The sequence below is a fragment of the Pristis pectinata genome, chromosome 24 (genome assembly GCF_009764475.1).
Source record: "Pristis pectinata isolate sPriPec2 chromosome 24, sPriPec2.1.pri, whole genome shotgun sequence".
Classification (NCBI taxonomy): domain Eukaryota; kingdom Metazoa; phylum Chordata; class Chondrichthyes; order Rhinopristiformes; family Pristidae; genus Pristis; species Pristis pectinata.
Genome location: NC_067428.1, coordinates 15,390,706 through 15,414,884, shown reverse-complemented (window position 1 = coordinate 15,414,884; position 24,179 = coordinate 15,390,706). Strand labels below are relative to the sequence as shown.

The 24,179-nt window shown below is 42.5% G+C and overlaps 2 protein-coding genes across 3 annotated transcripts in view; one reads left to right on the top strand and one right to left on the bottom strand.

The window, feature by feature from the left end:
* Positions 1-21,650, bottom strand: part of LOC127582406 (hippocampus abundant transcript 1 protein-like) — a 54,525-nt gene extending 32,875 nt beyond the window's left edge. The window contains exon 1 of the mRNA XM_052037607.1: positions 21,382-21,650. Coding sequence (XP_051893567.1) covers positions 21,382-21,462 — 81 coding nt within the window. The 5' untranslated portion in view covers positions 21,463-21,650. The remainder of the gene's footprint in view (positions 1-21,381) is intronic.
* Positions 21,651-21,931: 281 nt separating this feature from the next.
* The window catches only part of pgpep1 (pyroglutamyl-peptidase I), a 48,660-nt gene continuing 46,412 nt past the window's right edge, over positions 21,932-24,179 (top strand). The window contains exon 1 of one of the 2 annotated variants that reach the window (XM_052038140.1): positions 21,932-21,981. The gene's annotated coding sequence lies outside the window, so the exon portion shown is untranslated. Of the gene's footprint in view, positions 22,032-24,179 lie in introns of both variants that reach the window. The other variant, XM_052038139.1, reaches the window with a different exon arrangement.

Here is a 24,179-nt window from a genome sequence, read left to right as displayed (position 1 = left end):
ATTTAAAAATAATACTGCCATTGAACATTCTCATACACACATTTACTACAGTAATTGCTCACGTAAATGTGTCACACTATAATGAATTGAAGAAACCAACTTGTATTGACCTGCAGGGATGTTTTCCTTTAGCTAGCAATCAAATATCATCTATAAATTAGCAGACTGAAATGCAGAAACCCACCCCATCACACATACAAATGGAGTTCTTTCATTGCTCTGGCAGAGTATTTAACAGATCACATGCTAAAGATTTAAGTGTCAAGGCAAAATATCCTGTTCTTTAAGTGGCTCACAAATCTCATGTGAGATTTGAGGTGGGACCTAGCCTCCAAGGACTACAACCATACAAAGCTCTGGTCAGATATTACTCACAGCAGAGAGCACTTCTAGGTACCACACTTTATTTAGGATACACATGTTGTGAAGACAGTGCAGTGCAGATATGGTTAATACATGACAGATGGGATATGTCCAGTGGCCTTTTGAATTATTTCCTATTATTTCGCAGCTCAAGACCTGCTACCTCTTGCATACTTCCTTTCTTGCATCTCCATTTCGTATTTCAGCTTACTCTTTCCTGAATAATGTCTGATAAAAAGGTCATTGGCTTGAAATGTCAACTGTTTATCTCTCCACAGATGCTGCACAACTTGACAATTACAATATTTTCTAATGTTTAAACTCTTATTCCAGGCCAATTGTTATTTTAAAAGGCACTCAAGACACTAGACCTCCGGCATATCCCTTCACTTAGGCCACTTAAAATTTTTTAGAAGGAAACGAGATAATTAGAAAAAGAAACATTTTTCAAGATATCATCAAAACATCTTAAACCTCTCCATACATTTGTTTTAAAAGAAGAAGCTTCAAATTATACAATGTCTTTCATGGCCATTGGATGGACAAAGCACCTGAAAACCAAAAGCACGAAAACAATCATTGCTGACTTGCAGCCAAACACAACAAGGGCACACAAGTACATCAAAATGCTGGAGGAACTCAGCAGGTTAGGCAGCATCCATGGAGGGAAATGGACAGTTGACGTTTTGGGACTCTCAAACAACAGTTGAGGTGAACAACGTGAGCATTACCTGAAGGGACAATGCTGATTCAGGAACATCTTCCCCTCCACCATCAATTTTCTAAATGATCCATGAACACTACCTTGTTCTTTTTTTTATGCACCATTTTTGTAATTTATAGATTTATGGCTTTGCACTGTACTCCTGCCGCAAAACAATAATTTTCACGTCATATGTCAGTGAAAATAAATCTGATTCTGATACTGGGAGAACTTGCTGTTCTTTAAAAGCCTGGGGATTATTAGTGCCCAATGAGCAGACAGAGAAAAGACCTTAAGTGTTTCACTGGGAACAAATCTTCTCTGACAATACAGAATTCCCCAAGCACTTAGCTAGCAATATTTATTCAATAATAATTCACAATCAACAACACTAATCTTGATATGCAGAGCCTCACAGTATCTTCCATTCACTTTGCATGTGTAATATATTTTCATGGTAATGCACTTTTGCATTTATTAGTGGTACAACTGCCCTTACAATTCACATAATCCAAACTATTATGAAATATCTTACTTGTTTTAAAACTTAAAAGCCAGCTTTGGCCTTTCAGAAAGATGTTAGTTAAATGTCAGAAATAGTAGCTGCGCAACCAGAGGTTTAGGGTTTTACAAAGTTACTGTCAGCACTCTGTCTATCCTTGGCTAACCAAAAGCTTTCTCAAAGACCACTGTTGCAGCAAGCATTCAAAGAGCCGAGAAAGAATAACCATTATCCATTTGTGAACCTTGGTAAATTATAAGGTAACCCAGGCCAGTTGAAATAAATTCCATGTAGCCTTAGGCAGACCCTTAGGATGACTTACTTCCACTTCAGCTGTGGATTCTGAGGTGGCATATGAAGTCAAAGGGGACCCAGACTCTGCCACAGGTTGGCCAGGGGTGGACTTTTTACACCATTTTCAATGGTCTTCCATATACTCCTGAAGAGAATAGAGTTCAGTGCTGTATCAAATACTCCTCTTCCATTTTGCACAATTATGGGTCAAGGATTCCCACAAATCAAAGAGGATGTTACATTTCCTCAAAGACATTGAATTCTTTCCTCCATCCACCTGTTAATCTGTGCCACAATGCAGTTTCAATTATCAGGCATTCTGACAATGTGGCCCACCTATTGGGACTTGGTATGTTGGCCAGGGAGAGATTCTGACACTGGTTTGCTTATCGTGACAGTAGATTTGGATGATTTTAATGATACCTCCCCAGCATTTTGAGGTGCCTGCTGTAAGTAGTCCCATGTCTCATCATCAAGACAGGTGACCATACCTGGCACAATGTGGAGCACAAGAGAATATGCCAAGAGCAGCACAAGGTGTACCTAAAATTGAAGTCCCAATATGACCAAGCTACAACAGAACTGCACAAGTGCTAGGCAGTGCAAACTGGAAGTGATCCCATAAATAAATGAGCAAACAAGAACTCCATAGTCCTGCCACACCTAATTGCATTTGGATGTGGCTACAGTGCATGCTGTCTGCAAAATGTAGACTTCTCTGGTGGCATCCACCAAATTTGCAATCTCTACCACCACTAAGGAGGAAAAGGGCAACAGGCTTAAGAGAACATCCCCACTTCTAGGTTCCCTTCCAATTCTCAAGTCACCATTCTGACTTTGAAATATCACCATTGTTTCATCGCAGGTAGATATAACTTCCTACACCGCACAGCTGCATCTTTATCTAAAAGACCGCAGCAAGTCAAAGAGTGGCTTACCATTAGATTAAAGAGTAATTAGAGCTGGGCAATAAATGCTTCCCTAAACATCAAGGTCCATGTATCAGTATTATTGTCACTTGTACCGAGGTACAGTGAAAAACTTGTCTTGCATACTGTTCGTACAGATCAATTCATTACACAGTGCAGATACATTGAATTAGTACAGAGAGCATTGAGGGAGTACAGGTAAATAAAAATAACAGTAGAGAGTAAAGTGTCACAGCTACAGGGAAGTGCATTGCAGGTAGACAATAAGGTGCAAGGTCACAACAAGGTAGATTGCGAGGTCAAGAGTCCATCTCAACGTACAAGGGAACCGTTCAATAGTCTTATCACAGTGGGATAGAAGCTGTCCTTGAGCCTGATGTATGTGCCCTCAGGCTCCTGCATCTTCTGCCTGATGGAAGAGAAAAAAAGAGAATGACCTGGGTGGGTGGGTGGGGTCTTTGATTATGCTGGCTGCTTCACCAAGGCAGTGAGAGGTATAGACAGAGTCCATGGAGGGGAGGCTGGTTTCTGTGATGCGCTGGGCTGTGTCCACAACTCTCTGCAGTTTCTTGCAGTCCTGGGCAGAGCAGTTGCCATACCAAGCCACGATGCATCCAGATAGGATGCTTTCTATGGTGCTTCGATAAAAGTTAGTGAGTGTCAAAGGGGACATGCCAAATTTCTTTAGCCTCCTGAGGAAGGAGAGATGCTGGTGAGCTTTCTTGGCTGTGGCATCTACGTGGTTGGACCAGGACAGGCTATTGGTGATGTTCACTCCTAGGAACTTGAAGCTCTCAACCCTCTCGACCTTAGCACTACTGATGTAGACAGGTGCATGTACATCACCCCCTTTCCTCAAGTCAATGACCAGCTCTTTTGTTTTGCTGATATTGAGGGAAAGGTTGTTAGGTTGCTGTCATGACACCATGTCACTAAGCTCTTCATCTCCTTCCTGTACTCCGACTCATCATTATTTGAGATACGGCCTACTACAGTGGTATCATCTGCAAACTTGTAGATGCAGCTAGAGCAGAATCTGGCCACGCAGTCATGAGTATCTAGGGAGTAGAGGGCTGAGGACACAGCCTTGTGGGGCACCAATGTTGAGAGTAATCGTGCTGGAGGTGTTGCTGCCTATCCTCACTGATTGCGGTCTGTTGGTCAGAAAGTCAAGAATCCAGTTACAGAGGGAGGTGTTGAGTCCCAGGTCTCGGAGTTTGGTGATGAGTTTGCTTGGAATTATAGTATTGAAGGTGGAGCTGTAGTCAATAAGCAATAGTCTAGCATAGGTGTCTTTACTGTCCAGATGCTCCAGAGATGAGTGTAGGGCCAGGGAGATGGTGTCCGCTGTAGACCTGTTACAGCAGTAGGCGAATTGCAGTGGGTCGAGGTTGTCTGGGAGGCTGGAGCTGACGCATGCCATGACCAACCTCTCTAAGCACTTCATGATGGTGGATGTCAGACCCACTGGTCGGTAGTCATCAAGGCATGTAACCCTGCTTTTCTTTGGTACCGGGATGATAGTGGTCTTCCTAAAACAGGTGGGAACCTCAGATTGAAGCAGGGAGAGGTTAAATATGTTCTGCAAATACTCCCGCCAGCTGATCAGCACAAAACATGAGCACTCGGCCAGGGACTCCATCTGGGCCAGATGCTTTCCTCAGGTTCACTCTCCTCGACAGTGACTACGGGTTCAGTTGCATTGGAGGCTGTCAGGGTGGATGGTGATATCCACTTCCCTTCTGTTCTTAACATCCTAACTGCACAGATAGTAAAGCACTTGGGACTGTGCTATCCCAAACAAAATACATAACAGCATTATAACTCTAAAACAGAAATGCCTGAAATATTCAGAAATGAAGAATGGGCATTAATCTGAAAAGTTAACTCTTCTCCTCTCCACAGCTGCTGCCTGACCTGAGTATTGCCCACAATGTTATTTTTAGTGTTTCCAGAATATCCAGTAGTTTCCTTTTAGTTTATTAGTTACCTGGAATATAGCACTGACCTCATTTATCTCTTTTAAAAAAGAATCTGCTGAAAGCTCTGGCCCCAGTGACCAGAGAGATAATGGGAAAGCGAAGTTGAAGCTGTGCAAATATTATTGCTTTGAGGACTGAGTTCAAGGCTGTTTAAGATACCAGATAGCATTACAAGTCAAAACAAAACACACACGTTTATACTGTTCCTGCAGTTTTTGTTCCTGATATGTGTTTAGCACTCGAGTACATGCCAGGTGGAGCCACAGAAGTTCTCTGCAGATTGCAAATCAGGTTGGGTCCTTTCCAAATATTAGCCCTTGGTTTGAAGACTCCAGGATTGGCAAGAGTTGATTTAATGCATTCAATGCAATTACCCTCCTTGGCAATTGCCCAACTGTTCAGACCTTGTTGTCCTATATGACTTCGAGATGAGCTTCTGACAACTACACCACATTACCAGTAACAGTAGAGGCTGATTGATCGTGGTTGAGGGGAAAGGTTAGGTTCCCTCCCTTGCTCCTACCCAGTGTTTATTCTGCAACTTTTTTGCCCCCCCCAACCAACCCCCCCCCAAACACCCCCCCCCCCCCCCCCCCAACGCCCCCCCCCGGCCAACGCCCCCGCACCCACGCCGCCCCCCCCCCCCCCCCCCCCCAGCAGGGAGGCATGTATCTCTTAAAACCTGTCACTTGATCAAGCTTTTGGCCATCTATTATTTCCTTATGCTTTTCAGTGTTAAATTGCATTAGAAAACACTCTGTGAAATACCTTGGGACCTTTTATACTACAAGTTCCATTATTTGTAGTAAAGACATCAAGGAAACCCAGTCCACGTATTAGGAATTTAGATAGCTGAACGCTTTCCTTGGAAAAAGACTAATGTTGAGATGCAAATTATGAAAGAAAATGATAAGGCATAGGCTGATGTTGTTTCCTTTGAAGAGGGAAAAAATCTTCAGAGGTAGGAATTTGCTATTTAACTATTTGCATGCATCCACACCCATAAAACAGTACATACCCTGGACAAACATGCAGAAACACAATGCAGACTATTATTTTAATTTAAAACTTTACAGATGCGCAACATAAAATTTAGTCAAGTTTAGCAAATTCTTGCATGAGTCTGTCAACAGTGCTATGCGATTTGGGAATGGCATTAATGTTGAATTTATAAAGTAAAAGTCAACATTTCAGTTGAAGCTGACTCCAGCGTCAACCGGAGTGAGAATCCACTGTCATAGGAATCTCAGTTCACATCAGTCCTTGTTTGTCTGATCGCATGCCCAGGTCTTATTTGTACAAAATCTTTGATACTAGTACAACACCCAAGCACACTTTACTAGAAAACAACAAAATAGTTACATTAATATTCAGGTGGTCAAAGAGCAAGTAAAAGGAGAATCACCAGTTATGGTGTTGCAAATTAGAAAATTACAGATTCATGTTTATGGCAGGATGTTCCAGAGATATGGAGGCACTCATAGGATTTGAAAACAGGGATGAAATTTTAAATCTGAGGCTGCTAGGCTGGGAGTCAGTGCACATCAATAACCATTCACAATGAAATTTGTTGCAAGTTAGGGGATCGGCAGATTTTTGGCTGGGTGAGATGATGGGAGGCTGACAAGGAGAGGATTGATATGGTAAAGAGGTAATAAAAGCACCAATGAGGGTTTGGAATTGGAATATTATTGTCACACGTACCAAAGTACAGTAAAAAAAACTTGTCTTGCATACTGTTTATACTGATCAATTCATTACAGTGCATTGAGGTAATATAAGGTAAAACAATAACAGAATGCAGAATAAAAACTAACAGCTACAGAGGAAGTCTAATGCATATACACAATAAAGGTGCAAGGTCATAATAAGGTAGATTGTGAGGTCAAGAGCCCATCTCATTATACTAGGGAACTGTTTAATAGTCTTATAACAGCGGGATAGTAGCTGTCCTTGAGTATGGTAGTACATGCTTTCAGGCTATTGCATCTTCTGCCTGATCGGAGAAGAGAGAATACCCCAGAGCGGGTGGGGTATTATGCTGGCTGCTTTACAGAGGCAGCAAGTCTAATGCATATACACAATAAAGGTGCAAGGTCATAATAAGGTAGATTGTGAGGTCAAGAGCCCATCTCATTATACTAGGGAACTGTTTAATAGTCTTATAACAGCGGGATAGTAGCTGTCCTTGAGTATGGTAGTACATGCTTTCAGGCTATTGCATCTTCTGCCTGATCGGAGAAGAGAGAATACCCCAGAGCGGGTGGGGTATTATGCTGGCTGCTTTACAGAGGCAGCAAGAAGTGTAGATGGAGTCCATGGAAGCTGGTTTCCGTGATGTGCTGAGCTGTGTCCACAACTCTCTGCAAGTTTCTTGCAGTCACAGGCAGACCAATTGCCATACCAAGCTGTGATGCAACCGGATAGGATGCTTTCTATGGTGTATTGATAAAAATTTGTGAGCGTCGACGGGGACATGCCAAATTTTTTAGCCTCCTGAGGAAGTAGAGGCACTGGTGAGCTTTCTTGGCCAGAGCATCTACAATAAGGTTTCAGCAGCAGACAATGAGACAGAGGTTTCAGAAAGAGATTACCAAGGTGGAAGTACAAGTTATTAGTGGAACAACTGTGTATCTAGAGGCTTGTCTTTGGGTCAAATGGGATGATAGGACTGCAAATTGTGTTTTAGCCATGGATAGCAGTTAGGGAATGTGGCCAATCAGAGGGCCTGAAGGCAATGGCTTTAGCCTCTCCAACACTTAACTGGAGAAAATTTAGTACTGGATGATGGACGAGCAACTTGATAAAGAGGTAGGTGATGAGATAGAAACTGTGCCAAGCATACACAAAGAACGACACATTTCTGGATCTTGTTCATGGCTTTGTAATACATTGCAGTTATGGAGCATAACTACAAAAAGATCTGCGCTGTACAGCTTTCTGCAGACTCAAACCACAGATGACTTCTTGACAGCAACTTTAACAGTCTATAACGACACGAGAATACGGCACCTGTTAAATTCACCCTCCAGGTCAAACATTGCGCTAATTTGGGTGCATCTCCACCGCTCCTCTGCTGAGTCAAAATTGTGAAACTTCCCTCAAAAGTATAGGGACTACACCCATTGAAAGTGGCAGGAGACTAGCACCACCTGAAGGGGCAATAGAGCAGTAGGAAATGGCAAGCATGCTCAAAGTAGCCATATCCCAGAATGAAAGTTTTCCTAACTGAATGGATTTACTTGAAAAACAAGAGCCCCAGCAAAAATATTAGATATCACCAGCTAAGACTATCCTAACAAATGCAATACAATGAAGCAAAGCACCACTCAACACTGTGCAACCTCATATTCCACCCTACCCCCTCAACCCAAAATACATCACATACCCAATCTAACACAAACAAATAAAAACCTAATACAAAGAAGAGGGAGCATCAGCATGTGAAACATAAACTGAAAATGCTGGAAATACTCAGGTCCTTGACCCAAAACATCATTCCTCTCTCCACAGATGCTGCCAGACTCAGTATTTCCAGCATCTGGACTTACTTTTTTTAGTCAGCTGTATGAACCCTTTTAAAATGAATTGGCCTTACAATTATTTCAATGTCCTAAAAGATAACCCTGACATTTAAAAATCATCCCAACAAGTTCCATAACTTTTACAACAGAACTTCAACAGCCACAAATGATCTCAATCATGCTCATTTTAATTGAACTCTCATGTAGATGTCATTTTGTCCCTCCCAAATGATTACATTCAAATTAACATCACTAAACTTGTAAAGTATTTGATTTGTAAGAGGAGACAATCTTTTGTGGAGGGTACATATTTTCAATTAAGAACTTTCCCAGGTCTTTGTCAAAAAAGTGAGAGAATAAGGTGCAACTCTGTACCTCACCCAGACCAGACTGAGATAGAGGTCAAGACTGTTAGCCCTGATGCAAGGTTTCCATCCAAAACGTTGACCATACCTCTACCTCCAGATCTCCCTAATTCACTGAATTCCTCCAGTATTGGTTTTTTTTGCATCAGGTTACGGCATCTGCAGTCTTTTATGCCTCTAGACTTTTTTTTAAGTTTCAAAAATAAACTTTATTCATAATAAAAACATATATACAAAGGAAGAAAAGTGCAAAATACAAAAGCTCAACATTCATGATTGTGACATTCAGTAGTTTGTCAAACTTAAGAAAAAAAAACACACAAACATAGCACCAGTGCCACTTATGTGGCTCTGAGGTTATACCCCTTTCATTTTTCAAGGGGCTTTCCCATCCAACTCTGCCCCTCTATGTGCAGTAGCGGAAGGAGCCTAAACTATGGTCCTTCCCCACAGAGCCTTAGCACTGGCTGCACTGAGCTTCAGTGCGTCCTTCGGCACGTACTCCTGCTGCCTGGACTATGCCAGTCTGCAGCATTCCCTTATGGACATCTGTGCCGGAAGACCAACAAGTTTCGGGCAGATCAATGGGCATCTTTCACCAAGTCAATGACCTTCCAGCAGCACTTGATGTCTGTCTTGGTGTTTGTCCCCGGGAACAGCCCATAGACCAGAGAGTCCTTTCTCTGTTACGCAGCTGCTGGGGATGAAACAGGACACAGACCCTTGCACCCATCTCCACACCCTCTTTGCAAATCCCAGTCTGCAAAGAGGTGCGTGACCGTTTCCTCCACCCCGCCCCCCCCCTTCCTGAGGGCAGCGTGCATTGGGGGTGATTTATCATCTGTAGAATAAGGCTTTGACTGAGAGCACCTCTCACCGCCAGCCAAGAGGAGTCTTGGTGCTCGTTGGACAGATCTGGCGATGAGGCATTCTGCCAGATACTTTGGACCGTTTGGTAAGGGAACAAACCCACAGAATCCACAGTGTCCCTTTCTCGCAGTACACTCCACGCTGACCACTGTTTGATCGACGTCGTCAAAGATGTTTGCTTGGAAGAACTCTTCCACAAAGGACAGGTAGCACTGCAACATCCAGCTGAATGGATGTTGCGCGGTAGAGGGGCCAGGCCTTTCTTCTGGAACACCAGGGACAATTAGAACCTCAGAACGTAGTGACACTTGGTGCCCATGTACTTTGGGTCCACACACCGGCTGATACAGCACCACACACAAACGTGGTCATCAGGATGAGGGCAACATTAGGTACATCTTTGCCCCCATTCTCAGGGGACATGCAGCACGACCCTTTGGACTTGCTCCATCTTGGACCTCCAGATGGACTGGAAGATGTCCCAGGTGATTACCGAGGCTGAGGAGCAAGGAACAGGCCACACCTGCGCCAAGTACAGCAGCCCTGAGAGCACATCGCACCTGATGACCAAGTTCCTCCCAGTTATTGACAGAACGCTGTTTCCACAAACCCAATTTTTGTTTTACCTCCCCAATCCACTCCAGCCAATTCTTGTTACATGACTCAACCCCTCTGAACCAGATCCCCAGCACCTTCAGGTAGTCAGACCTGATGATGAAGGGGGCATTGGATTGGTTGGGCCAGTTACTGAAGGGCATAGCCTCACTCTTCCTGCAATTGACTCTGGCCCAGGATGCCAATTCGAACTGGTTGCAGATGCTAATCAATCTGCAAACTGACTGTAGGTCCGAGCAGAAAACAGCAACATCGTCCATGTACAGGGAGGTTTTGACTTGTGTGCCTCCACTGCCTGGCAACATCACCCCTCTTATGCTCGCCTTTCTTGATGAATTCAGCAAACTGTTCAATGCAGCACACAAACAAGACAGGAGAGTGGACAACCCTGCCTGACTCCATACTTGATGGGGAAGCTGTCTCCCACCCATTGATTTGGACTGCATTATAGATATCTGTGTAGAGAAGTTGGAACCAATTTCTAACTCCCTCCCCAAAACCCATTTTGGAAAGCACATCCAGGATGCACGTGTGATACCCTGTTGAAGGCTTTCTCCTGGTCCAACCTGACCAGGCAAGCATTCGCCCTTCTGTCCTGCACGTAGGCGATGGTACCTCTGAGCAGCGCAAGGCTATCAGAGATTTTCCTGCCAGGTACAGCACTGGTTTGGTCTGGGTGGATCACCTGTTCCAGAGCAGACTTGACCAGGTTGATGGCAGCCTTGGACAGAATCTTATAGTCCACATTCAATAGTGAAAGACTGAGATAGTGGTGGATCATGCTCGTTAGAATTCCTCTCAATCACCAGCCTGCAAGAATGCTGCCAAGGTTTACCACCACACCACACATTGAGGCCGATCTACCAATGATTGGCTAGTCACCCAAGTTCACTGTTTTACCAGTGCGCTCTTCAGGTGCATTCTTCCAATGGGATGTAGACTTTCAAATTGGTGACATTGCCTTGTTAATCAAAGATAGCCAATTCTACCCTTGAATCACCTTGGCAACCAATGGGGCCCTTCCCCCATGCACAACAAGCCACAGATGCAATTAACTACATGAGATTAAGGTGTCAGAACAATAGCAGAGATCTGGCTGGAGAGAAAAAGGGCAAGATTGGGTGCTAAATATTCCTGGATAAAAATGTATCAAAAACAGGAAATGGAATGGGTGGGGGTGAGTTGTGGGAGAATGAGTGCAAGTATTAAGGAAAACATTGCAGTGCTGGAGATATGTTTTAGACAGTATGACAGAATCTGTTTAGAATTAAAGGTTGTAATTGCACTTTTGGCATTATTCTGTACAGCACCCACTAGCTGGGCAGATATTGCAGCACAAAATTTGCAGGTAAATTGTAGAGATGTTTATAGAAACAAGTCCAATGAGGATGGCAAGAAGGACAGGCAAGTGAGAAGTCAGGATAATTTGCTGAATAATAGAAGTACAACAAGTCAGGATGTTAGGATACAGAATGTTAGGATAGGGGATGAGGTATATAGCAACATGTCTAAGGTAGTATGTAGTGAAGATGGTAAGAAGGATAGACAGGTGGAAAGCCAGGATAATCTGCTGAACAATAGAAGTACAACAAAATTAATAGCAGATACCGGACTAAACGTACTGTATTTAAATGCACGTAGCATTAGGAATAAAGTAGATGACCTAGTGGCACAACTACAGGTTAATAAATATGACATTGTGGCAATCACCAAGTCATGGCTTTATGATGGATGTGATTGGGAACTGAATGTCCAGGGGTACACAGTGTATAGGAAGGATAGGTGGGTAGGCAGAGGGGGAGGTGTGGCCATGGTTAGTAGTGATATAAAATCGATAGAAAGGAAGGATATTGGGTCAGAGGAGGTGGAATCCTTGTGGGTGGAGCTAAGGAATAGCAAGGGTAAAAGGACAATAGTAGCAGTCATATATAGGCCCCCTAATAGCAGTCAGCAAGTGGACGATAAGTTGCAGTTTGAGATAGAAAAAGCATGCCAGAGTGACAATGTGAAGATAATTATGGGGGATTTTAACATGAAGGTGGACTGGGAAATCCAGAATGGCAGTAGTACTCAGGAGAGGGAGTTTGTGGAATGTCTAAGGGACATTTTTCTAGAGCAACTTGTTGAAGAGCCCACCAGGGGATCGGCTGTTTTGGATTGGGTGCTGTGTAATGAACCGGAGGTGATTAGGGAACTAAAGGTAAAGGAACCACTGGGAACCAGTGATCACAATATGATTGAGTTCAGTTTCAAGTTTGAGAAGGAGAAACTGATAACTGGTGTATCAATATTTCAGTGGAACAAAGGAAATTACAATGGTATGAGAGAGGAGTTGGCCCTAATTGATTGGAAGAGTAAGCTGGCTGGAGGGACGGCAGAGGAGAAATGGAAGGAATTTCTACAGGAAATAAGGAAATTGCAGGATAGATATATTCCAAGAAAAAAGGTTTTTAATGGAAAAAAGGCACAAATGTGGATAACGAGAGAGGTGAAGGCTAAAATAAAAGCAAAAGGGGCGGCGTACAAAGAAGCAAAAATTAGTGGGAAAACAGAAGACTGGGAAGCTTTCAAAAACCTGCAGAGAGAAACTAAGAAGGTCATTAGGAAAGAAAAGATGAATTATGAAAGGAAGTTGGCGGATAACATTTGAAAGGATACTAAGAGTTTTTTTAAATACACAAGTTGTAAAAGAGAGACACGGGTTGATATAGGACCAATTGATAACGATGCAGGAGCTATTATAATGGACGATAGAGAGATGGCAGAGGAATTGAATGAATATTTTGCATCGGTCTTCACCGTGGAGGACATCAGCAATGTGCCGGTTAGTCAGGAGTCTCACGAAATAGAATTGAGTTCAGTTAAGATTACTAGGGAGGTGGTGCTAGGAAAACTAAATGGACTAAAGACTGATAAGTCTCCCGGACCGGATGAGGTGCATCCCCGGGTTCTGAAGGAGGTGGCTTTAGAGATAGCGGAGGCATTGGCGATTATTTTCCAGAAATCGATAGATTCCGGCGTGGTTCTGGAGGACTGGAGGGTCGCAAATGTAGTTCCGTTGTATAAGAAAGGTGGGAGGCAGCATAAAGGAAATTACAGACCTATTAGTCTGACGTCAGTGGTGGGAAAGTTATTGGAATCTATCCTCAAAGACGGGGTTACGGAATACCTAGAGGCGCAGGGCAGGATAGGTCCTAGCCAACATGGTTTTGTGAAGGGAAGATCCTACCTGACCAACCTATTGGAGTTTTTTAAAGAAATCACAGGTAAGGTGGATAAGGGAGAGGCAGTAGATGTTGTGTATTTAGACTTTCAAAAGGCCTTTGATAAGGTGCCTCACAAGAGACTGATTAATAAGATGAGAGGTCATGGAATTACAGGTAGGATAACAGAATGGGTGGAGCATTGGCTGGTTGACAGGAAGCAAAGAGCGGAAATAAAAGGATCTCGTTCTGGTTGGTTACCGGTTACTAGTGGTGTGCCGCAGGGGTCGGTGTTGGGACCGCTCCTTTTTACCTTGTACATTAATGATTTGGATGATGGAATAAATGGTTTCGTGGCTAAGTTTGCGGATAACACCAAGATAGGGGGAGGAGTAGGGAGTATTGAAGAGATAGGAAGGTTGCAGAGGGACCTAGACAGTTTAGGAGAATGGGCAAGGAAATGGCAGATGAGATTCAATGTAGGGAAATGTGCAGTTGTACACTTTGGAAGCAGAAATAAGCGGGCAGATTATTATCTAGGAGGAGAGAAAATCCAAAGCACGGAAGTACAAAGGGACTTGGGGGTACTCGTGCAGGATACCTTAAAGGTTAACCACCAGGTCAGATCGGTGGTAAAGAAAACGAATGCTATGTTAGCATTCATTTCGAGAGGTATAGTGTATAAAAGTAAGGAAGTGTTAATGAGGCTCTACGGGGCACTAGTGAGGCCTCATTTGGAATATTGTTTTGGGCCCCACATCTTAGGAAGGATGTGTTGACGTTGGAGAGGGTTCAAAGGAGATTTACGAGGATGATTCCAGGAATGAAAGGGCTTACGTATGAGGAGCGTTTGTCGGCTCTTGGACTGTACTCGCTGGAGTACAGAAGAATGAAAGGGGACCTCATAGCAACATTTAAAATATTGATAGGAAAGGACAGAGTAAATGTGGCTAGGCTGTTTCCCTTGGTGGGCGAGTCCAGGACCAGAGGGCACAATCTTAGAATTAAAGGGTACAGTTTCAAAACAGAGATGAGGAAAAATTTCTTTAGCCAGAGGGTGGTGAATTTGTGGAACTCCTTGCCACGTACAGCAGTGGAAGCCAGATCAAGGAGGAGATAGATAGATATCTAAATAGTCAGGATATCAAGGGATATGGGGATAAGGCCGGTAATTGGGATTAGAAGAGTTTTTTTTCCTTCTTCTTCTTCTTCCCCCATTCCCCATTTCTATTTCCCTTTCCTTGGAGCAGACTCGATGGGCTGAATGGCCTGCTTCTGCTCCCTTGTCTTGTGATCTTGTGAAAAGTAAAAATGGGTCTTCAACGTAGACTGAATCAGCAATTACATAAGGATCAAGGAGAGGATGGAATTTCCAAAATGAGTTTACAATAATTTCCTTGATCAACAAAGGTGGTCACATTGCTGGGCTTAGTTCTGGGAAATGAGCAAGTTCGTGGACTAATATCAGTGTAGTAACATCTAGGAGACAGACCATATAATGTAGAATTGCTACTACAAGGTAAAAATAGTCAATTGGATAAAGGCCAAGAACAACAGGATGAGAAACAGACCTGGCCCAGGAAAATTGGAGTCAAAGCTTGACAGACAAAACTGTAATTGAACAATGGGAGCCCTTTAAGAGAGATCATTTTGCTAAATTCTAGGTACATTCCCACAAGGGAAAAGGATGGAGTAAAACTGAGCAGAAGAGACCATACAAATGATGCCAGATTATTAACACAAGTGGAACCAGACTGAGTGTAGATATTTCAGAGGGGACGTAAGAGAAGCAAAGAGCATGAGCAAAAACTGGCAGCACATATTAAAGGGAACCCAAAAATATTCTATGAATATATGATTGGAAAAAATAAAAGGAGGTGGACTGATCAGGGACCAAAAAAGAAATTTATTCACAGAGGCAAGATGGCATAGCTGAGGTAATAAATCTTCATGAGAAATAAGGTGCTGCTAGAGTCTCACAAGGATGATGCAGTTGAGATTCTGATTGAGGTAAAAATTTATCAAGTGCAAGTACCAGAAAGACTCCACTAGAACAGACTGTATGACCACTTTGCAGAACACCTCCATTTAGTCTGCAGAAGTGACCTTGGGTTTCCAGTTGCCTGACAATTTAATTCTTCATCTCTTCCACACTCTCACCTGTTTTTGGCCTCCAACACAGTTCCAGCAAAGCCTAATGCAAGTTTGGAGACCAGTACTTCATCAACAAGCATGTTACAGCCCTCGAGATTCAACACTGAATTTGACTTTTAAAGGTTATCATGCAATGTCAATAGATATTTTGCTATCACAGATGCCACCTGACATGCTAGGCATTTTCAGCGCTCTTACTTTAGATTTCCAGGAACTCATCTCAGTTCGTTTTTTTTCCCTCTCTCCTGTCCATATTCAACTCTAATTTGCATGTCATCTAATAAGTAAGCTGGTGAAAAAAAGCCTTCGTCATCCTCTATCAGCTGATCACTGCTAGTATTATTCACCATATCACAGACAATCCTAGTGTTCTCTTTACTCATTCCTCCACAACTTGAAACAGGTTTGATTTCCAAGTTTGTGGTTCTGATGAAAGGTCATCAGCCTGCAACATTGTCCGTTTCTCTCTGCATAAATGCTCAAGTGCTTCCAGCATTTTGTTTTTATGTTAGTAAGGCTAGCTGCGCTTAGTGGATAAATTATCTGCTCCAGATGGGTGCATCCAAGGTTCCTGAGAGAAGGGAAGAAACTGCCAAAGCCATGATCATAATCTTCTAAATATCTATAAATTTAGAGGGGTGCCACAGGACTGAAAAATTGCAAATAATACTATCTTTTAGAAGAAAAATGTAAGTGATAAAACCTGTAATTACAGACAAATCAGTTTAACCTCAGTGTTGGGGCAAGTTCAAGAAACAATATGCAGTGACAGAATCAGTAATCATTTGACAAGTGTGGATTGATTGGACAGCCAGATTCAGTTTGTTAAAGGCAAATCATGTCTAACCAACACAAGTGTTTTGATAAGGTAACAGAAATTCCAAGGATATGCAGTTGATGTAACATATATGGACTTCCAAAGGACATTTGATAAAGTACTATATAATAGACTTGTCATCAAGAATGAAGACAATGGGATAAAAGAAAATGGCCGTAGCAAAATGGTTAGGAATTTGGCCAAGTTACAGGAAACAGCAGTACAAGGTTATATTTCAGACTGGAGAGGAGTCCCCAGGAGCCTTATTAAGGAAGGAGTGATCCCAATACATTATTAATAAACTTGGACTTGGGATACAAGTAATTTCCAAATTTACATGATATACAAAATTGGTTAATATATTGATCTGCAAGGAGGATGATAATAAACCGGCTGATGGAATGGCTAGCTAGATAGCAATGAAATATAATGTGAATTGTTACATTTTGGTAGGAAGAATAAGAGGCAATACAGAAACAATTGCAAAAGCAACAAAAAAATGATCTGGGGATATACACAATTCTTTGGAAGTGGCAAGGCATGTTGAAAGTGGTTCAAAATGTATATGGAATTCTGGCCTTTATAAACATATGCAGCACAAGAGCAAAGAAGTCAAAATTAATCTTTCTAAGGTTTGGTGTTTAATATCAAATAAACATTAAACTATTTACAAATAAAAGATTGTTATCATAAGGCATATTAGGAAGCTTAGATAATTAAAAGAAAGAATATGTAAACCATACAAGTGTTTGTGTAAACTGTGATAAGATCTTTCATTTTGTAATTATCTGAGAAGATGCAGCACAAATGAGACCATACTGAAGTGGCTATTTCCATGGATTTAACGTTGGTGCAATCTGTTATTTAGAAACATTGATAAGACAGACCAAACCTTTCTCATCAACAAATCAGAGACGAGACAGAAATATGAGCAAATGATGAGACAGGTTTGCAGGAAGAATAAGGTAGGATAGGCATCAATGATCATTGTGAAGGAGACAGTAATACTAAGAACGAACTGACATGAGGTGCTGACAAGCGCGAAGCCAAAAGATCAACTGTGATCTTCAGTGGATATGGCATTTTTAATAACCAGAACCAATTAAATCAAGTGGACTTTGTAAAGACCACATGGACCATAAATGAGTGCCCTTTGACCGAAGATTGAAGGATACAGATGTGCATGTGGACAAAACATTTACACATTCAAAGACTGCAAGGGAAAATAGGAAAGAGAAAAAACAAAAAAAGAAAAAACCATGGTCGGCATGGACTTGTTGAGCCAAAGGGCTTGCATCCATGCTGTGTTGTTCTATGACTCTAAGACAACATCACTTGCATCCAAGAAACTCCAGAGAACAACTGAGTTACTATCACTGTTGAGTATAGAATTTTCATTGTAATAAACTCAATCTTTCATACAAATTATTGGCTGTTGTTCAATTGGTCTTGCCCAAGAACCATTTCAGTCTTATGAGTTACAGTGGTATTACATTTATTTCTGGGTGCCACACTTTAGGAAGGATGTGAGGGTCCAGTCAGATTTAGCAAAACTATTCCATGTATGAGGAACTTTCATTGCAGGGATAGACTGGAGAAGCTGGGGTTATTTTTCTTTGCAGAGAAGATTGAGAGAAGATCTGATAGAAGAATTTAAAATCATGAAGGCCATAGGCAAATTAGTAGAGCAGTCAAGACCTAACACATATAGAATAAAGCAGAATGGCTGAACAATTTAAAATTCGACAATTTTTTTCCACGAGTAGTGAGATTTAGAATATCCTGCTGGGGGTTGCAGTGGAAACAGATTCACTTGTTGCATTCAAAAGGGACCTGGATAAGCATCTGAAAGGAAAAAGTTTGCCAGGCTATGGGAAAAGTGATGAAATCAAACTAGCTGGAAAGCTCTGGTATAGTCTTGTATGGTCTTGGCTGAATGGTCTTCTTTCATACTTTAAACCATTGTGATTAAATGAAACCTGGTTGATTTCTGATGGAAATCATCAGTTCCAGACTATCTCTTGCAATGGTGTGCAGAAGGAGGAAACATAACAGGGCCAGACAGTCATTTCTGGGAACTGTTAAAATTGATTCGAGGAGCAGAAAATCACAACAGAACCAACTGTTCAAAGATGAGAGGAATGGCCTAGTAAATCAACCATTTTGTTCTGTGTCGAAGTACAGTTAAAGTTGGAATAGGGTTGTTTTCTACCGGGGAGCAAAATGAGTAGAAAGGTTTTGTAATTTTAGGCTTTGTGCAGAATCAGCATCTCAGATCACACAGTACTTTACTGGCCTCCCACTCTCCTGGTGTACTTACCAGTCAAGATTGATGGGTGCAGGTGAAATTTTCAAATGATGCCAGGAACAGAGGTTAGCACTGGAACACTGAGCTCTATATAACTCATTCACATCCAGCAAATCAACAGCTCACTATTCTAGCTTAGCACAGGCTAGAATGTTGTTCTTTTGAGTAAAGGCCAGTAAGTGCCACCAGTTATAGGTGTAGCTGTGACTACAGCTTTGGAAAATTCATCCAAATGACTAAGTTCATATTTAACAGCAAAATAAATCTCTCTCTAAGCCATGTTCAACGGGGCAGGGAAGAAAAAAAAAAGAGGATGTGGCAGATCCAAATGTAAGCATCTTGTACAAGTTGAGAGTTTTTGTCTTTATCAGCTATTACAAACATTGAGGTGAAGTGGATGCAGAGTATTTTACTTTGCAATTTTAAATCAGCCACTTCTGGGAATTAAGTACAGACCTGATATCTTATCCTAGGGGAAAATAAGAGAAAGGGGCACCCACAGAAATGTACTTCAACAAATAAATATCTTCCTATTACACATAAACCAGTACTTTTCTTTGACCCCAACTCAGAACGTTCCCATTCCTCACTGTCCTTTTCGTTCAGTATTTTTCCACCCTCATTTGTTTAGACCAAAGCAAAGGAATTCCACTTCATAAAATTCACAGGGTAATGTTTTCAGCCTGGCTGCTCTGTGCCATTTAGAGCAAGAGTCTCCCCCCATCCTTCTTCTCACAACATCAGCATATCATTTTATTCTTTTCTCATTAAACAGTGTAAGCCGACTTGGCACTTCTAGCCATAGACTTCAGAATACCACACGCATTTAGAAGTCTTTATAAACTCTCATATTCAATATTGGGCAAGGTTTTGCATTTCTCAATATTGCACTTTGAATCACATTACAAGCACGGAGTGAGGCAGTTTGCCCATCAGGCTCTCTGCTAAATCTTTGTGATTAGCCCCAGTCCCCTCCTCCTCCCCCACTACCATGCAGCATTCCACCTCAAGTATTTCAGCAACACTTTTTGGTAGTTATGACAGAAAGTGTTTTTGCTGCCTTCTCAGGTATTACATTTCAAATCACAGAATTTCAAACAACAAGAATCAAATCTTTCTAACTTCCAGAAAATTCTGAAGTTGCACGGAGCATCTGAGTTATTTGCAAATGCTCTCATTTAAATTCAGTGGTCCAGAGCCAAAAAATTTGCAAATTACAAAATTAACAAGCTGAAACCATGTTGCCTTACAAGTGATGAAAGGAAGCAAGCTGAAGATGACTTAGAATGTTATCGTCTTCTGTAGTACTCTTAAGATAGTGGCACAGTCAAGGAATTGGCCAGGTTCTTTTGGTTATCATTACACTAATGGATTAAAAAATGTATTTTGATGACACCGTTAGCATTTGGTTAAACTATTTATGACTAAGCCACATAAAGGAGATATTAGAGAACTAGAAGCTTGGACAAATTCAGCTGTTTAAAGGAATAATCGAAGGAAAAAAGCAAAGTTTAGGAAGGAAATTCCAGTGCTTAGGGATTTTACCAACTAAATGTGGGCACAATCAAGATGCCAGATAGATAAGGTTTGTAGGATAACAGAAGATTGAGAGGGATGAGGCCATGGAGGAACTTGTAAACAATGCCACGATTTACTTGACTTAAATAACAGGACACTGCTAAACCCTCTCATAACTATCCAAGTGCTCAGTACCCCAATCGTAAGCACTTCCAATCTACTTATCTTCCTGCATTTATCGTCCACTCAGCCCATCCAGGTACCACATGAATTTTCACCGCATTCAAACTCTGATCACTCTAATCTAATCTGTTGTTACAGTTCCCCCTCCCTCCCCCCACATGATCATTAATATCCACCTTTGCCTACACAATTCTTTCTGCCATCTTGGAATGAGGTCATACACCCACACATTTTTGGGTCTTAATCCATTGTAGCCCATAGTCCTGAAAACACTGACCATTTATTTCTATCACCCTTGCAACCAACCCATCCATACTTTCCAAACTTGCTCACCCAATATTCATTAAATCATGGTAACTCACAGCAGACATAATAATCCAGCCCCGACATATTCCACCCCCCCCCCTTTCTAGCACGCTTTCGAGCACACCTCCTCCATTAATACTAAAATATCTCCTTCTCCAAAAACATTTGCCACAAAGATATGCCAGACAGTTAAACATTACACTCCACAATTCTGATTATTTACACCCACCTCATAAGCAACATGAGAAATAGGAACTCTTTAGCTATACAGGTTTTCATGAACGTTCCTCCATTTAGCAAGATCATGGCTGATCTGAGACTCGACTCTACTTTCATACCTGCTCCCCAAAATATCCTACTCCTTTCTCCGTACCCAAGCAACCCCATCGGAATATCCCAACCCCTCTAAAAGAAACTCTACACAACCCAACATACCTTCCATCCCATGAAGGTAGCAATCTCATCCCTCCCTCCAATCAATTTGCCCCTCCCATAGGAATTCCATCCCTTTAATTATTCCCACTCCTCCAACTCATGCAGCATTGCTACTTACCGCCCATCCACTCCCCAACATACACCTCTCCCGAAATGCTCCCAACATAATTCAACTCCACTCTATTGACTCCCCGCCAAAAAAAAACACATCCCACCCCTCCAAATCAGACCCCGCCCAGGCCCATTAACCCTTCCTCTTGGGCCCACATATCCAACCCCAGTCCCTCCCGGGGGCCGTCCCTTGCCTCACCGTGCCTCCGTCCTTGATGATGATTTTCTTGGCCAGCAGGACGCTGCGATTCAGCCGCTTCTTTTTCTTTCCTTGAGTCATTTTGCTCACGCGGCCCGAGCCGACTCGACCCGCCTCATCGCCATAGAAACGGCCGGAACCGACAGCTGCCCCGATCCCCAGCCGCCATTTTCCGCAGACAGCCGCCGCCTCAACCGAACTTCGTTAGCTGCCCAATCGCCGACCGCCTGCCCCGCCCTGCGTGCGTGACGTAGCCAAACCTGCTTGTACGTTACCGTAACCCCACCTGCTTCGTGATGAGGCCACGCCCACATCTGACCGGAAACACACCCACTTGATGTTAAAATCACGCCCATTGTGCGCTAAGACCACGCCCATTGGCGTTGGACCACGCCCACCGTTCGCCCTCACTGGTCGCGGCTGATCACGCAGCTTGACGCAATCAACCCGAGTCTTAGAGGCCGGTGGCAAAGTCAATCACCAAGCCCACCCCACCCGCTTGGCGTCTGATTGGCTTGGGCTCAAGCACGTGATTCACCGCTGACGTCACGAGATTGCCACCTTGGGTAAAAAAAATTCCTGTCATGGGGAGAGTAGTGGGTGAGTTTGTCTTTCTTCAGGCTGTTGTTGGAAGTCATTTGTCTGCCAAGGTAATGTAATTTCACAATCAACTTAACTCATCAGTGCAACCCTTTATCGACTGAGAGAAAAGATGTTTGAAGAGCAACATCTCAGTTTTGATATAAAACCCAAGGCCTGCTAGGCATCAGTAATTCCAGCCCTCCTCTATGCTGAGACCTGGTCTACCTACAGCAGACTCCTCAGGGGAATGGAATGGTACCACCAGTGCTGCCTCTAAGTAGGGCAGGAGTCGGTCATTCTGCACCTGGAGCCCGCTCTGCTATTCAATAAGATCCAACTTTAATCGTTCCCTTTCCTGTCCCCACAACCCCTTTGCTTCCTTGATTAAAACATTTCTCTGATGCCAGTGTCATCTCCCAGACCAACCTCCCCAGCACTGAGGACCTAGTTATACTCAGTGAGCACCATTGAGCAGGTCACGTTATTTGCTTGTTGAACAACTAGTTCTTGAAATGGATAACCTATTCTGAGCTCTGTCACAGTATGAGATTACCATACAAAGAGGAGAAGATTCAAGGAAGTGCTCTAAACCTCCTTGGAAAAATGCAATATTCCCTTTAACTCCTGTCAGATAGTCCCAGTTCCAATGATATGTTAAATCCTAGCCACTTCTCCGATGAACATAATAGATCCTGTGTTCACTATTTTCAAGGAGAAACAAAAATCCATGATGTCCTGGCCAACTATTATCTCTCGATCAACGTTACTAAAGCAGAGGCACAAGAGAAATTGGTGATGATGTTACACTTTTTCAAGAGGGCTTCAAGAGTATCAGTGAATAATTTCCTTTGTCTTCCTGATTATCTCTTGCTCTGATGAAGCTCAAAGGAGAATGCCTAATCTCAGGCATGCAAACTTTGGAACTGTTTGTGTGTAATGAGACCATCCATGCTGGCCTGGATAGGACACTGATATTAGTTAACTTGCCAGTGTACTTGGAGGTTTTAGCAGAGGGATCATCAATATTACCTTTCCAATGCTTCAAGGTGCCTGCTGCAGGTAGTCCAGGTCTGAGAAACATGCAGAAAGGTAGGGATGACTGCCACCTAAGGGCACATAGACTGCACTTCAAAACATATTTCATTGGCTGTAAAACACTTTGGGGCATCCTGACAGAAACATGAAAGATGCTGTATAAATATAAGTATTTTTTGCTTTATTCACATCCTTTGTATTAAAATCATATGGATTCATAGAGCTGAGTTTCCACCTTTAGAGAAACTGTCAATTGTGCCTTCCTTTAAGATGATTCTACAAAGGTGGCTGAGCATGAAAGACTCAAACTTGCCTCTGCTGCCCTCTACGGAATCGATTGCAACCCCTCTGTACCAGCTATGGCCAGAATCTAAGGGCAAGCCAGAAGCTGACGATGCCTTTTCACAAAAGAACCAGTTCCCCACTTGGCGAGCTAAGTCTATAAATTACCTTACAACACCCTTGGTACCGTTTGGAGCCACTTCTCAAATGCCAGTTATTCCCAGTTTTAGGGTATTTTAAGGGTTATTTAAGTGAAGGGCACATTGATAATGAGTATTAAAAGACGCCATTGTCGGCCAGTGAATGGGAGACGTGTGGTCTTACAGCATCCCTCACAGTACAGAGTCTGGGTAGAATATTTTTCCATTAGAGGAGTGCTTCCTGGGGTTGTTTCTCTGGGTGGCAGAGCTGTCTACCAAGGAGAAATTAAATAGAAAGGGTTTATATTCTTTAAAATTTTGAAGAATGTGTAATCTCATTGTAATTTTTAATGATTCTTAGAGGGCCTGAAAGAGTAGATGCTGAGAGAAAGTTTGCTGAGATCCCAAAACTGCAAGGCAAAGACACGTGATAAGAGGTAGCAGAATTGTTCAGTCAGAGGGTTATGAATCTTTGAAATTCACTGCCTAGCAGGCTGCAAATGCTCATTCCTTGAGTGTATGCAAGACCAAGGTCAAAACAGCTTTGTATATTGGGGAATCAAAGAAAATGGGACCTGGCAGGAAAGTGGTTTTGAGATAGAGGATCAGCCATGATCTTATTGAATGCTGGAGCAGACTTGAGCGGACAAATAGGGTAATCCTGCTCCTTTCTACTATATTCTGATGAACAAAATTGAAACTGCTTTCCTATATAAAAAGTATGATTTCTTCAGCAAAATGAAGTTAGCAAGTGAAAAG